Genomic DNA, 14,854 nt, shown 5'->3' on the forward strand with positions numbered 1-14,854 from the left:
CACGCAACGCTTCATCATCATCATCATATAAGCGTTGAATGGTTGCATTTTAAAGGTGAAATAAATATATCCACAGGTGCGTGACGCAAATGATGCCATTCTTTTGAAAAGAAAATACTTTGCTTTGCGTCATCACAAACAGGCCAGTCATCAAGTGACTACTCGTCATTCCAGTCATGCCGGGACCGTTTACTTTGTCAACCCCGCCTCCACCTCTGCTGGAGTCGACAAATCGATATCATCCTGCCACAGCATCTCCACCATCTCCTCCGCCACACAACACAAAATTCAGATATGACGGCGATCGTGACGTCACCACGTAGCCGGCGCTCCAATTGGCTCGCGTCTAGAAGGGGGCGGGGCGCTTGCCATTGAGGAATTTGACGGCGACGTACGTACACACGCCTCCCAGATAAAAAGTGCACGCAAGAGTGGTGGTGTCGCGCAGACGAGCAGAGACGAGATTAGATTAGGCGACACGGCTCACTGTTTAGTGTCTTTTTGTCTTGTTTTGAGTGCACTCTTATTTTTTGTGGTGTTTTTAATGTGACGTTTCGACCTTAAATTTAGACATCGGTGGCAGCAGGTGCGCTTCGAATACATGTCTGTATTTCTTCGAACTGATTCAGGTGAGTTCACCCCCCCTCCCCTCCCATTTTAATAAGCATGTGCTCGTGCTAATTAGTGTCTTTTTACGCGACTATTTTGACTCGGTGATTAATCCAATAAAGCTTAACCAGGTGATTCAAATCGGTCGCCGCACTCTTTATTTGACCCTAATGTGAGCATCAAAATCAAAATAATTAAAAAATGCATATTTATATTGTGTCATTTGTGTGAGTGTGGGGGTGGGGGGGGGCAATACAAGTTGGAAAGGTTTCTTCAAATGAGATAGGAATCCATTTTTTGATTTACGCCCTTCCAGGTCCTTCCCCCGACCCCCTCCCCTCCTCTCCATCAAACCTCGAGTTGTATAATGGCTGCAGGTGCACTGCAGTCACAAAAGAGGATGCACCCATTTATCCCATATCATTGATGTCCATCTTAAAGTCCATGTACAAGTACGCTCTTTATTCTCGCGAGTAAAACAAACCAGCTCACTAGTAGAACCAACAAACCTTTTTTTTATGCTACAGTTGTCCATTTTGACCTGAAAATATGCAAGACATTATTTCTTCAATAGTGCATTGAGTTTTTTTTTTAAGTGCTTCTATAAAGCAATTATTCGCGAATCTTGACATTCATCTTAATGTACGCTCTTTGTCTTGGTACCTATGTCTATGCTACAGGCAACCTTAACTCACTTCTGATGTTGTTGTGGGTTTTCAGACTACTGTATATATTGTGCATGTGTCGATCCTCCTTCCTGTCTCCGGGGAGGATATGCGAGGTGTTGCTTTTCGGTCTTTTGTTGGTGAGCTTTGTTCTGCAGGTTGTGGCCTCGCCAGGAAGTTCACAATCTTGCGCTGTAACACCAATATGCATCTGCACTTTTTATTATTTTTGGTTCTAAATTTTCATAATACACAAGCACTGAAATCAAATGCTCGGAACATGTTAGTTATTTGGTGGGCAACCAATCTTTATGATTATCCTTTTTTTGTTTTCATCGCTGAGTTATGTCTTAGTTACTCTCAGGGTGTCTGCTTATAATGGTTGAACTGTGTGAATGTAGAAACGCCACAGGTCTATTGCTATACTGAAAATCTTGAATTGTTTGGTACTTTGGTACAACCTTTAATACAGGGAACAACTGTTGTCACTGTCTTCTTGACAAACACTACGGCCGCTGGCCTTAATCCTACCTGGGTCAGGATTTTATCTGCACCGTTGTAGGTTTAAAGTCAAGTCACTATGTGTACACGTGCGGTCATTGCTGAGAGCCGCTGGTGTGTTCTGTCTGCTGTCTCTTTTGATGTAATCCATGTTCAACTTGATTACTTAAACGACAGTGCGTCTGCACTTTGTACAATGGGACATGCGGTTCAGTCTTGCATGACATTTGGCAGCTATAATAGAGAGACTGAATGAATGGAATGCTGTCTGCGGATTTATTCCATATCCTTAATATCCAACTTAAGGTCCGTACTAATGCGCTCTATCCAAATCAGTGTGCAAGTAGAACAATCGCCTTGCTAGTAAGCTTTTTTACCCCCCCCCCCCCCACCCCACTGTTTGCCAGACAACTTGGAAACTCTTTGTTTTCACTAGGAAGACAGTTTTATAATGCTCGTCGCTAGGGCTGCGTATCCCTCCAATACAAGACGATCCAATGTGTATCTGAACACATTGGCTGAGATAAAATTCAAGGACGGTTCAACGAGTCGGTTCAATTCAGGGGGATTTCGATTCGATAGTGTACGGCTCAGGTCGAGAGGGTATGATGTAATGAGTTTTCTGTTGTCATTTCATACGAATGAATTTGCCCAGTACTGTAAATGTGATACCGTGCATTAGCCCTGTGCGTCTCTCCAATAAGGCGATTTGATGCGCATCTCGATATATTTTCAAGTGGAACGATGCGCTCGATTCAATCCGGCTTTTGTAACACCCCGACTGATATAACAACCGCATGATACCGGTAAAGCAAAACTGGAGCACTAGTTGACCATTTCTAATAGTACTACCATTGCCGAAGGTCTACTGGTTAACATCTAGCGCTTTGCTGAATTGTCAAGCGTATTGAATAAATGGCTTTATGAAAAGCCGTTGGAGCATTTCTTGAAGGGCCTTGATATTCATGTACTAGTATACACTTTGTCCTCACTAGTTTGCAGAACTCGTATGCCTCAGAATGTCTTTCTACTACATTTTTCCCACTACTGTATGACATTTCTCAACACTTGTCGGACAACTACATGTTACGAGTGAGGCAAGTCTGGGCACTTGAGCTCTACCGCACGACTACAATTGATATTGTAGATATGAAGTAGCTTGGTTTGACAGTGTCACTAGTCGCATTAGCGCATGCGCCGTTTTGCCTCACTGTGTAGCGGTCCTACTAGTACGACAAAAGTTGTCCGATTTAGTTAAGATCTATGAACTAGGATGATCTTAAGATAAGAAAACCTTTATTGTCTCAAAGGTAAGACAAATCTGTGCACTAGTAGAACTGTATTTTTATAAATGTTAAGGACCGTAGTTTACCTCTAAGGCTGTTTTGGAAAACATTGCTAATGGAGCAGTCATTCTACTAGTGGTTGAATTGTCTTCGTGGTACACGGGACATTAGGATGGATATCAAGGGGATCGAATAAATTCTCCAATGGCTTTCCATACAGGCTGGTGTTTGTGTTTCCTGACCAGTTGGACTTATTTGCCGGTACACACACTTCCTCCTCATTGTGCCCCCGTTTTGTTTTATTAGCCCAATGTTCTGTTATTCTTAGCCAAGCAGGATGTTTATACGATCCCCGCGTAGAAATATGACTGGCAAGGCCCGAGTGTTTATCTTTCTTCCCGCTTCTCAGGTCGTCACTGTCGCACTTCCCTGAGCATCCCTCGCTCGTCCGCGCGCTCTCTCGCCTCCTCCTGCTGCTTTTTTGCATGCCTGCCTCGTCTTCCTCTGCATCCCACTCACAGTTGAAATGACATCCACCGTGATGATCCGCTCAGCACTCTCAAGCCGTTAGTATTTATTAATACGTGGTCAAAGTTGCTCAAACAAACACAAGTGCTCCCCCTTACGAAAAATGTTTGTCGACTGTTGTGGTTTCGATGCAGGTGATGTTTTCTGACCATTTACTACAGAAAACAAGGTAATTACTAAGGGTTTGCACACTTTTGCGCATTTTGACACAGGCTCAGCTGTGGATTTAAAGAAGCGCAAATGGAGGTTGCTCAATGCTAAAACGTTAACTGCTGCAGAGGGGGAAAAAAAACTTTAAAATGGTAAATTATTTGGTTACTGACTGCTAACTTGTGACTCGGGCAGATTGTGTGTGTGTGTGTGGTTCAATTCCAGCTCCAGCCTCCTTATGTGGAGTTTGCATGTTGTCCCCGGCCTGCATGGGTTTTCTCCGGGTACTCCGGTTTCCTCCCACATTCCAAAACATGCATGCCAGGCTGATTGAACACCCTAAATTGTCCCCAAGTGTGAGTCAAGTCACTTAACAAGACTGAACACTTGACTTTGCAGCGCATAGCGCCCCTGTTTGATGTATTTCCGTCAAAGCCATACTGTAACGAGTCGCCAAGGTGAGCCGAAGACGACATTTTGCGGGCTGATGTTTTAGCCTGCCGTGCCCCGTCATGCCACAAAGGATGTATTGACGGTGACTCAACTGGATGATACTCACGCTTTCACAACCACGTTGCACACTCTGCCTGCGATGTCAGACTTTCCATAAGCGAGCAAAGCTCTGTGTGTGTAATTGGGACTGGAAAAAGTCATTAAAAAGCAGATGCAGTCTCTTTTTGTGTGTGTGTGTGTGTGTGTGTGTGTGTGTGTGTGTGTGTGTGTGTGTGTGTGTGTGTGTGTGTGTGTGTGTGTGTGTGTGTGTGTGTGTGTGTGTGTGTGTGTGTGTGTGTGTGTGTGTGTGTGTGTGTGTGTGTGTGTGTGTGTGTGTGTGTGTGTGTGTGTGTGTGCGCGTGTATGCGTGCTTTAGGGGTTAATCAGCTGCCACTTAATGACTTGTCATGTGATTGCTCACCCCCCCAAATATTTGATGTGGACTCTTGCTGTGGCAAAAGACAATTTGGCGCTTCACCGTGCGTGTCCTCACATCCGACGTTAACTCAGGTTCATTTGTCATTGGAGGCCCGGTGGTATGTTTTGATTTGTTACCAGCTTTTAGCCTTTTTGGGGCATAATTGGTCCCAAGTGATTTGTTGTAAATTGATTCAGTCAAGTAATATGTACATGTTTGGGTCTTCCATCCATCCATCCATTTTCCGAACCGCTTGATCCTCACTAGGGTCGCGGGGGGTGCTGGAGCCTATCCCAGCCGTCTTCGGGCAGTAGGCGGGGCACACCCTGAATCAGTTGCCAGCCAATCGCAGGGCACACAGAGACAAACAACCATCCACGCCCACACTCACACCTAGGGACAATTTAGAGCGTCCAATCAACCTGCCATGCATGTATTTGGAATGTGGGAGGAAACCGGAGCACCCGGAGAAAATGTTTGGCTCTTGAAGGAACCAATTTAGGTTTTAAGATGAACATTTGATTTAGAGAAGCATCAGGGCGTTTTTGTATTTGTAGTGCTTTTTGGTTCATGTTGGCTGTGGTGATTGATTGAATCGAGTTGGGAGAAATTGAATTCGTCCTTGAGCAAAGAAACTTTTCAGGAAAATTAGGCACATTTAAAACAATCAACCTGCCATGAATGATTTTGGAATGTAAGAGGAAACCGGAGTACCCAGAGAAAACCCACGCAGGCAAGGGGAGAACATGCGAACTCCACAGAGGAAGACCAGAGCCGGAATCGAACGCTGCACCTTTGCACTGTGAGGCCAACGGCCAAACCAGTTGTCCATCGTGCCGCCCTTTTTAAAGCATATACACAAATAATAAATAAAAAACTTTGGATCCATGTCAGTCATGAGTAGACCCACAAAATAAAGGCTCAAGAACCACTGTCCGAAAAGACGGTTTGGTTTGAAACAGACATTTTTGAGTTGTTCCTCAAAGGCAAACTTGTCCATGAAAGTTTTGTCCGATTTCTACTTAAATTACCACTGGCACTGGATAGACACCAATTAGTTAAAAGAAAAAAAAAGTCACCATTGCGTGTTTGTCGGAGCACGGCAACAAACACAAAATTGTTCCGATTCTACTGCACGAGGACAGAGCTTGACTGAAACATCTTTTTTTTTTTTTTTTTTTAAATGGACACACCCTTAAATTATATATATATTATATATACCATCAGAATTGTATCACTGCAGCAACTATTTACAACGGGCCCATTCATGATGGAATCCTACTTGAATGAAATCCCTGGTAGAATTCTCCAAAGGCAAGCATGTCAAACCTGTCGCTGTCCAAATACTTTTAGCCTGTCGCTCGTCTGACCTCTCGCTAAAGAGGACTGTCAGTACACGGAGTGTGTTCGACACAAGCCAGACCTGTGCTCACGCATTCCTTTGGGGAGATGTTTCATGGTGGAATAGCCTTTAACAGTGTGTTCTCTGTGGATTTTAATGGGCGTCTGTAATTAAGGTTTGTTTTTTGTTTTTTTCCATAGCAAAATGTTCCGATAAGACCCGAAGCATTTTTCGTTTCCTTTAAATGCCATTTAGATTGTGGCAAATTGATTCACTGTAACAAGCCTGTGCTACTTAGCAATCATGTGTTCATCACCATCCTCAAACACGTCCGAGATTGAAAGCGGGTCAAATCTCCGATCAAGTCGGCTCATGGAGTGTCTTGTCACCGATTTATTTATTTATTTTTCATTGATTTATTTTTCCTCCACAGCCGTGCACGCTTCCCAAAAGTCAAAGCTGTTAGTGGTCGCCTCCAACGGCAGGGCTTTAAATAGATGCCGTGAGAAGGCCCGCCGAGCATTTGCGTCCCGAGACTGCACGCAGGCCTCGCCGCCGCCAATCGTCGTAAAAGAGCAACAACATAAGACTTAGCTCGCGACTGAACTCGCAGGCATCCTCGTGCTACTTGGAAAGTTTGGTCAAGCTTTAATGGAACAAGAGTGCATCGAGTTCCTTCCCCAGTCAAATACCACAATAACACCCCCCCCCCCCTGCCCTCACTCCCATTTCCCCCCTAGCGCACTCTCACAATGACTGTGGTGCAGTGCAACAGCAGCTTGCAGCTCTCCCAAGTGCATGAACACCGAGCGTATGCTGGCTGTATTGTGGTCAGACCTTGTTGGCGTTCAGATGTTGCTTTTTTGTGCTTAGCAGCGTGTTTTCAAATAAAATCAATCCAAAACGCATGATTCATCAAGCGCGACACCGTCAGAAAATGGGGTGCATCAAGGATGATGTTCACCATTAAAAAGTCTTGTCATTTTTTAAAAATGTCTTTGAAACCAAAAAAAAAAAAAGTTTGCATCATATGTTTTATGTCGTGTGTGCAGAAAAATTTTTGATCGGCGAGCTCGTTCAAGCCTATCAAAAGACATTCACAAGTGCGTTCGAACAGTCTTTGTACGCTAAATGCTACAAAGGCATAGCATTTTTTTTTCTAGAACGCCACGGCAACAGGATATCGACTTGCGCGATCAATTATCTTATTATAAGCATTTGTCCTACATCATACCAATACGCTCGAAAGATAAGTAAATAAACATTGTTTGTAAATTTAATAGGTTTTTTGTTTTTTTGTTTTTTTTGCCAGTCTTCTCCAACCCGGCGCGGAACGGTTAGCAACAAAACCTAATTTGAACGCAAACACTTTCTCTGCGTGATTAAGTTAAGAAATGTAAGATGGCAGAAGTTCAAGCATGGCCCTCGCAAATGAAACTTCTTGTTGAGCCAACCTCCTGGTGAGCAACGACGGCCACCCCACTCGCAAGTCCACTTGACGACGATGAGTCAAGGCTCTCCATTTCCAAATAAATCGGAGGCACGGTCAACCAAATGGTTAAACTCTGATGTTTAGCTTTTTAGCTAAGAGCAAAACCACAAATGAGCGTTTGGTTCCCTGGAGCGGGCGGGCAAAACTTCAATGATTTGTTAGCGTTGATGCTAAACCTAGCATTTGTCCTTTTTGCTCACAGTTCAGCGTTTGTGCCCGTCCGAGATATGACTGAGGTGATGATCAACAGCACCCCCATGGACGACATGAGGCTCAGTCCCACCAAGGACAGACTTTCTTTCCAGGTAAATTAAATCCCACAAGGTGCGCGCAAATGTCGCACACGTACCAAGACGGAATCGCGAACAGATACAAGACCGTTGTTGGGAGGAATGATCCACCGGTTGCCAAAAAGACAACTGTCGCGTTAAGTTGCAGCGCTGTATTTGTTTGCTAGCCATTTCTAGAGTAGCTATTTCCTTTTTCTCAGACAGGAAATCCGGGAGACTGAATACACCATTACATCCACAAGTCTTCTAATTATCGCTAAGACTGAAGGAGGGTGTCACCGGGTGAAGTTTTCTAAAATTGCTATTTTAGTTATCCTTGTGACGTTAACCCCGCCCCCGTAAATGTAAATGCAAGTAATAATGTAAAAAAAAAAAAAAAGTTTCGAGAAATATGGACGAAGTTTCCCCCAATTTCTTTTAAGGGCGTAAGCATGTTGACCAAAACCCGAGGATTTTTATTTATTTATTCATTTATTTATGCATTTATGTATTTATTTATTTCAAATCAATGTTCAATTGATTGTCATGTTTGTGAAAAACAATGAACTCTGCATCATCACGCTTCCTTTTTTTTCTTTTGATTTATGTCTATTTATTTTGGAACCTATCAGTTATTTACTGGAAAAATTCATCTAATTGTTTGTGCTCGTAAATTGAGAAGCTTAATTTTGATCAAATCAGTGCATTCCCGCTATTATGCGGCATGGAGAGTCAATTATTGTTTTAAAAAAAAATCAGATTCTTCATAGATTTTTTTTTTTGCACAAACACAGTGCTGCAAACGAAAGACTATCAATACCAAAAGACAAAACAGTACTTGCTTTTTTTTATTTTTTTGTCTGCGGTATTTTGGGTGAACGTGTCATTCGAAACAGTTTGCAAGGGCAAAATCGTAAAACTTTGCATAGTCTGGCGAGTCCTTCCCAAAGGCTCAGTTTTCAAAGTCTCCAAAACATGCTTGCTTGAAAAAAAAAGAATTTAAAAAAAAAGTGTGCACATGATAAGACCACTTCTGGTGGAAATTGTTTCTGTGATGTTTCCACACCACAGCAAAGAAAGGATCATCAAAATAATACCTCTTCATTTCGTGCATGGCAGAGAAGTAAACACGGTGAGAACATTCTGACCGCACTCAGAATCCGATGCGATGAGGGATGTCGTTATTTGGGGAGGGAGGAATGAGGTTTCTGTTAAACGGAATTGCCTTGCCCGGAAATTCATCGTAAATTAGCGCTGCGGCCATTCGCGGCGGGCGAAGCCAGAGACAATCGGCCATCAGGTGGTCTTGACAAGCGCTTTCCAACAGCTTTGTTTCACTGTCAGCTCAACAAGGTCATCCAAACACACAGCTGCCGTACCGTCGTCGCATTTTGCCCCCCCCCTCCCCCCCGCCCCCAGCATCGACGCCTAGGGATGAATGTGACTGAGTTTACGATTAGAAGCGCCAACTCCGCGTCCGGTGATGCCCATCTTGAAGAGGATGTAGCTTGACCCCAGAGGAAGAGGCCACAACATCCTCTTGCCGTTTCACACACCAGCTGCCCGGTCCATCTGAGGGGAGGCTGGCACGGTTGCCAGGGAAACGGCTGCTAAATTGTGTAATCCTTACCCCTCACGACACATGGGCTTTCTGCCTCATGGTTCAAGACTCTCCTTCAACAAAACTCTAAATCATCTAGTGATTTAGAAAAAAAAAAAGTCTGATGAAAGGTTGTCAATCTGTGAGTGTGACATCATGACCACTTGGTCCCTTTTCATTGATTTTATTTCTGTTCAAAATTACAGGGAGTCCTTTGCTGACTGTCTGCCATACGAGGTTATGAACTTGTTTGTGCAGCGGCGTAAGAATTGGGGCTCGCTGTCGGATAACGGGCGACAAATCTTGATGGGCTTGTCGCACAATTATTCGCTGTAATTCTACTACTTCTGCGTTAAGCATAAGTTAGCGCTGGACAACGGTGTGTTCCGACTTCGGGGTATGTCAGCGCCTCAGCAACGTAACTCGGTCATAAACCAAGGAGCCCTTTTGTATATTTTAAATTTGACACCGGCGAGTAAATGTTTAAGCGTTCGCAACAATGAGTTTCTCAACTGTCCTCGCATATCAAAGGCGCGCCGGTTTGGTCCTGTTGGTACACAACAACCCCAAAATAGCAACCGCTGCGTTGCCGTCGCTTCCTGCCGCTGTTCAGTGAAACGAGTTGTGACGCGTGTCCAAAGGCAAAGTCATTCCATGTCCAACCCCCCGCCCACCCCGTTTCAGTGAGAACAAACTCCCAGTGATGGACTCTTTATATTTTCCTAACCTGATAAAATTCTCACAGTCTGCACAGAAGAAGACATATTTGCTGTCTTCTCATGCGTTTGATGGAATTCCTGGAGGCTTGGCCACAGCTGCTTCCCCTCTCTCTCTCTCTCTCTCCCTCTCTCTTTCTCTTTCTCTCTCTCTCTCTCATCCAATGCTTACTTTCCACTCGGCACTTTGCCCAGACGCTGACCCACCACCCTAAAACGTCTCGGAGTGAAATATGAAGGTCTAAAAATATTCATCCACTTTGTCCAAACAAAAATGCTGTTCTTGGACCTGAAGCGGGTTTTTTTCTTCTTCTTTTTTCTGCCCCTCTCCCCCGCCTCTTGGGTTTATTCGCCGGTTCCTGAGAATTTGCAAAAGTTGGAGGTTGTCAAATCTCAAATAATCTTTGCTGTCTGGGTCTTTGGCCAAACATTTGACGACTCAACCTGATACCATGTTTTTTCCTCAAACACCCCCCCCCCCCCCCGCCCCTTTCTCCCAACTCAAATGTTATATACTCTGTGCTGACTTTTGTAGTGTGTTGTTTCACTCTCGCTTTTTACGAAAGGGCCAGTTTACTATCGCTCATTTTTCCCTTGTCTAATTTTCCGTTCTGTGCCGGATGAGTTCATAACGAGCCACGAGCCGCTTGGCGCGCCGCCCCCTCGCCTGCAAAGCACTTCAGATTAAACACGATGCGGCGTTTTGGCGCTAAGTCTGTTGGACATGTTTAATTTGCCACTGATGTAACTCGTTATGTGTGCGAGGTCGGATTTTGCGGAGTGATGGAAGAATATCATCAACAGCCATGAATATCCAATTACCCAGGGGTGTAACGGTCCAGCAGAAATCACGGTTGGGTAATCTCCTTGGTTTTATGGTTACCGAATGCTTCAGTTCAATGGGTGCAGTCGGAGATCATGCTAAAATTCAAGTGAAGGAAACGAAGGTAGCACATCGCTCGCTGTGACGTCAGAGGCTGAGCTGCACTGTATTTGTTTTGTGGCTTGAGCGCAAGGCAATTACACTTCTTGTCCCTTACCTAATGTGACATGTTGGGCTTCTTCCCGTGCCTGCGTGGGTTTACTCCGGTTTCCTCCCACATTCCCAAAAAAACGAATTGCCCTGCGATTGGCTGGCAACCAGTTCAGGGTGTCCCTCGCCTACTGCCCAAAGACGGCTGGGATTGGCTCCAGCACGCCCCTCGACCCTGGTGAGGATAAAGCAGATCCGAAAATGGACGGATAGAATGATGCATATTATGACTGCCAATAACTTACTTTTGTCCATAAATTGATTGATTCAAACTATGCTAATTGTGTGCATTTCGTGGGCTGTCCTCGGCAGATCTTCCCTGACCCGTCTGACTTTGAGCGCTGCTGTAAGCTCAAAGACCGCCTGCCCTCCATCGTGGTAGAGCCCACAGAGGGTGAGGTGGAGAGCGGCGAGCTGCGCTGGCCTCCTGAGGAGTTCCTGGTCAGCGGGGAGGACGACGACGACGACGACGATGATGAAGCGGAGCCCAACCACAGCGGCGTCCAAAACGGACAGGCGATGGCAAACTCCCAGCACTAGGAGCCGCGTCTTAGCTTCCCGATGTCCACCCCCAACCCGTTCACACACTGGTCACGCTGCACCTTACCTGGCTGACACCACCCAAAAGAAGCAATACACCAGTTTTGTCGCACTGCCATTCGATGGGACGCCGTTCGCACACATGAGAAAAGACTGGGCGTTGGCACGGCGCTAGCACTGGGGCCACGAAATGGTTCCCCCAACCCCCCCCCCCCCCCCCTCGCTCCCCTGAAAACAGGACTTACTCTTAACCCTCCAACTGTGTGTTCACCCTCTGGATTGCTGTTAAGTATTTGTCTTTGCGCAACAAGATTTAGCAGTTTTCTGTGATTTTTTTTTTTTTTTTTTTTTTGTGGGTGTCTAATGTGCTGAGATTTTTTTTATTTAATTTTTTTTCCAGTCGAAAGTTAAAATCTTTGTACTACTTGTGAAGCACTAGCTAATAGATTTTTGTAAGTCACTCGGAGAAGTAGTAGCACGTAGATTTTAACTAGTGTTGTCAAATTTTGCTTCATTTGTAATACATGTTGGTCTACTAGTGAGAACAAAGATCTTGAGTACATGGGCATGAGCATGGACTCTATACTCTGTACTCACCGAAGTCACAATTCAGCACACTAGTAGAATGACTGTCTTTACTAATCCTTTTCCGACTGCCTACTACTACATTAATTTTCTCCACACTAGTGGACATAATTACTAGAAGGCACTTTGATGTCACCAGTAGGGTATTGAAGGGCACGTGTCTATTAGAGGGGCTTATGCAGCCTAGTAGTTTACAAATAAGGTTTAAGTGCATATACTAGTTGGACAAAAGTGGCACAAGTAGTTAAAAAAATACTTGGACAATCATTCGACTAGTCATCCTGGTAGCACACGGAATTATGTTACAAGTGAGGACAAAGAGTGTACTAGTACATGGATCTTAATCTGCATATGAAGATATTGAATAAATGCTCCAATGGGGCTTTGAAACATTTGTACAATATATTTGACTATTGAGCACACTAGTAAAACTGTATGACCAGGAAACACCCTCCCCACCGCCTCCCGATAGGTTATGTACACTAGTAGTAGGATTTGCTCTTAGAGATGCACAACTATTTGTGGGCATAATGGTGCTACTAGTAGGGTGCATGATCATGTTGGTGCGTGACACATGCCTACTAGTGTAGCATGGTTGGATACTACAGTTTAACTGCGTAATACAGTAGTAGGCCAAAAATGGATTTAGTAGGAATACCTTGACAGTAAGACAGCCTTTGTACTAGTGCACTGAATCATCCTACTCGTGACAGCATGTACATGTTGGTAAGGAAAACGGCTTTAGTTGACAACTACGTGCTAGTTCTACTAGTGCGCTTCACCGCGGCGGTTTGAAGCAAGTGAGCGAAGGAAAGGAGGCTACCGTGCCAACCGGATGCTATTTGCTCGCCCTGGGAAGCCTTACGACTCGACCGTGTGCAATTTGCGACGGTTATTTGATTTTATTTTTTTCCCCTCCCCCTCCAACCCTCCACTGAGCTAATAACGTATAATGGTTTCAGTCGCAAGTGAACACTCCTTTCTATTCCAACGCATTTCTTTGGGAGCAACTGTAGTTTTTCCCACCTCGTAGCTTTGATATGTAGGCCATTCAACACGTTCCATCTTTGTTGAAAAGTCACGTTGGTATTGTCCACTTGTTCTTCTGACTTGTCATTCGTGTGGCATTAGGGCTGTGTACAGGACGTCCATCTTTTTTTTTTCCTTTTCTCTATAACCGAGCAGGTTGTTTTTGTAAAGCTCAGGGAGAATAGCTGCCATTTTTTTCCATTGTATCTAGACCACTGTTTTTTCTTTCTCTGACTGTTACAGAGACTGTAAATAAACTTGAATTTGCTAACCCAACTGTGTGGTATTTGGCCTACCTGCTCTTCATCATGTACTGAGAACCTTTGGGTTTGGTATCAAATGGAAAAAAACATCCACATTAAAGCACATAGCAATGCTCAAGAGTCCTTGTTTTGACAGACTGAAATTACAGTTGTCATGGACTAGTCGTATACTGAAGTGTTATTGCGCTCACCGTTGACAATTTACACAGCGCTGACATGGTATCATTTGGCTTGAGAGGGGGACATAACCTCTGGCGTGCTTTCCATAAACACAATCACAATGACACAACTTAAGACTCATAAAATTGGGCCGCATGGAAAAGACTAATGGACAGGAACTGGGAGGGTTTACCGGGGAAAAAAACGCCCACTTCCTTATCACTGGAGCACTGGAAGTGACTGTCATGAGTACAGTATACTGGGAATGCCAGCTGTTAGCTTCTTGTGCTAGCTAGCTAGTAGCCATGTAGCAAGCCTCCAAATAGTTAACTTCCATATGCTTGTCACTGGTGATGAATAATGTAATGCTAGTTAGCTGGGTACCTTTTAAGTCAAAATATACCAAATTTGGACAGTGTGGTAGCTAGCTACATTATATATACAAGCAGTCTTAGAAGAAAATATTTCCTTTTTTTCACAAAAATATGATTTTACTTTTTTTTTCCTCCTTCCCTGCTGGAAAAAAAGCATAGACCAGCATAATTTTGTTGTGAATTGTTGCTGCTGTCACCAGCTAGTATAATAGGGCAACATGAGCAACACAGAAAAAAGACGCCACATTGTGATCATAAGTGGCAATATAAACATAGCAGCTAACCAATCTGGAACTACCTAGCTAGCCAACAAGTTAGCATTAGAAGCTAATGAAGCATACTGACAACCTGACTTTAATTGCAACTCATTGTTACAGGGTTACTCTGAAGCTAACATGTAGCGTTGTTCTGTAAGTGTTTCACTGATAAATCTTCTTGCTCATTCTCGGAATTCTTTCCAATGGAAACAATGTTAACACTGATCCCGGAGTGTCGGCCGAGTCTGACCTGACGACCAGTCAACAATACTGGCGGCTGGTTGCTCACATTAAAATGACTTCCTTGAACACACACACACACGCACACGCACACGCACACGCACACACACACACACACACATGACAACTGACACCAGTCCCCACATAACGTTAGTCCACAAATGTCCTTGTAGTAAGTCATGAAGGGTAGGAGAACACTTATCTGATGTACCGGTACTCTTTTTACACTCTTTTTTACAGACTTTCCCAAACATTTTAAGCAACTGACTTCATTTAACATCCCAACAGACAGTGGTGGATTCTGCA

At 44.2% G+C, this 14,854-nt stretch overlaps 1 protein-coding gene across 1 annotated transcript; it reads left to right on the forward strand.

The window, feature by feature from the left end:
- Positions 1-420: 420 nt before the first annotated feature.
- Positions 421-13,526, forward strand: lbh (LBH regulator of WNT signaling pathway). The gene is made up of 3 exons (XM_086127921.1): positions 421-629; positions 7,686-7,788; positions 11,414-13,526. Exons 2-3 carry the CDS (start codon positions 7,711-7,713, stop codon positions 11,639-11,641), a joined length of 306 nt encoding a protein of 101 aa, XP_085984047.1. The 5' UTR covers positions 421-629; positions 7,686-7,710; the 3' UTR covers positions 11,642-13,526.
- The last annotated feature ends 1,328 nt before the right edge of the window (positions 13,527-14,854 follow it).

The sequence above is a fragment of the Hippocampus guttulatus genome, chromosome 13, assembly GCF_054856545.1.
Source record: "Hippocampus guttulatus isolate MCC_2025c chromosome 13, RoL_Hgut_1.0, whole genome shotgun sequence".
NCBI lineage: Eukaryota > Metazoa > Chordata > Actinopteri > Syngnathiformes > Syngnathidae > Hippocampus > Hippocampus guttulatus.

Coding starts and splice junctions, on each gene's coding strand:
- lbh (XM_086127921.1), top strand. CDS start 7,711: ATGACTGAGGTGATGATCAACAGCACCCCCATGGACGACATGAGGCTC. Junction 7,789..11,413: donor AGGACAGACTTTCTTTCCAG/GTAAATTAAATC, acceptor TGTCCTCGGCAG/ATCTTCCCTGACCCGTCTGA.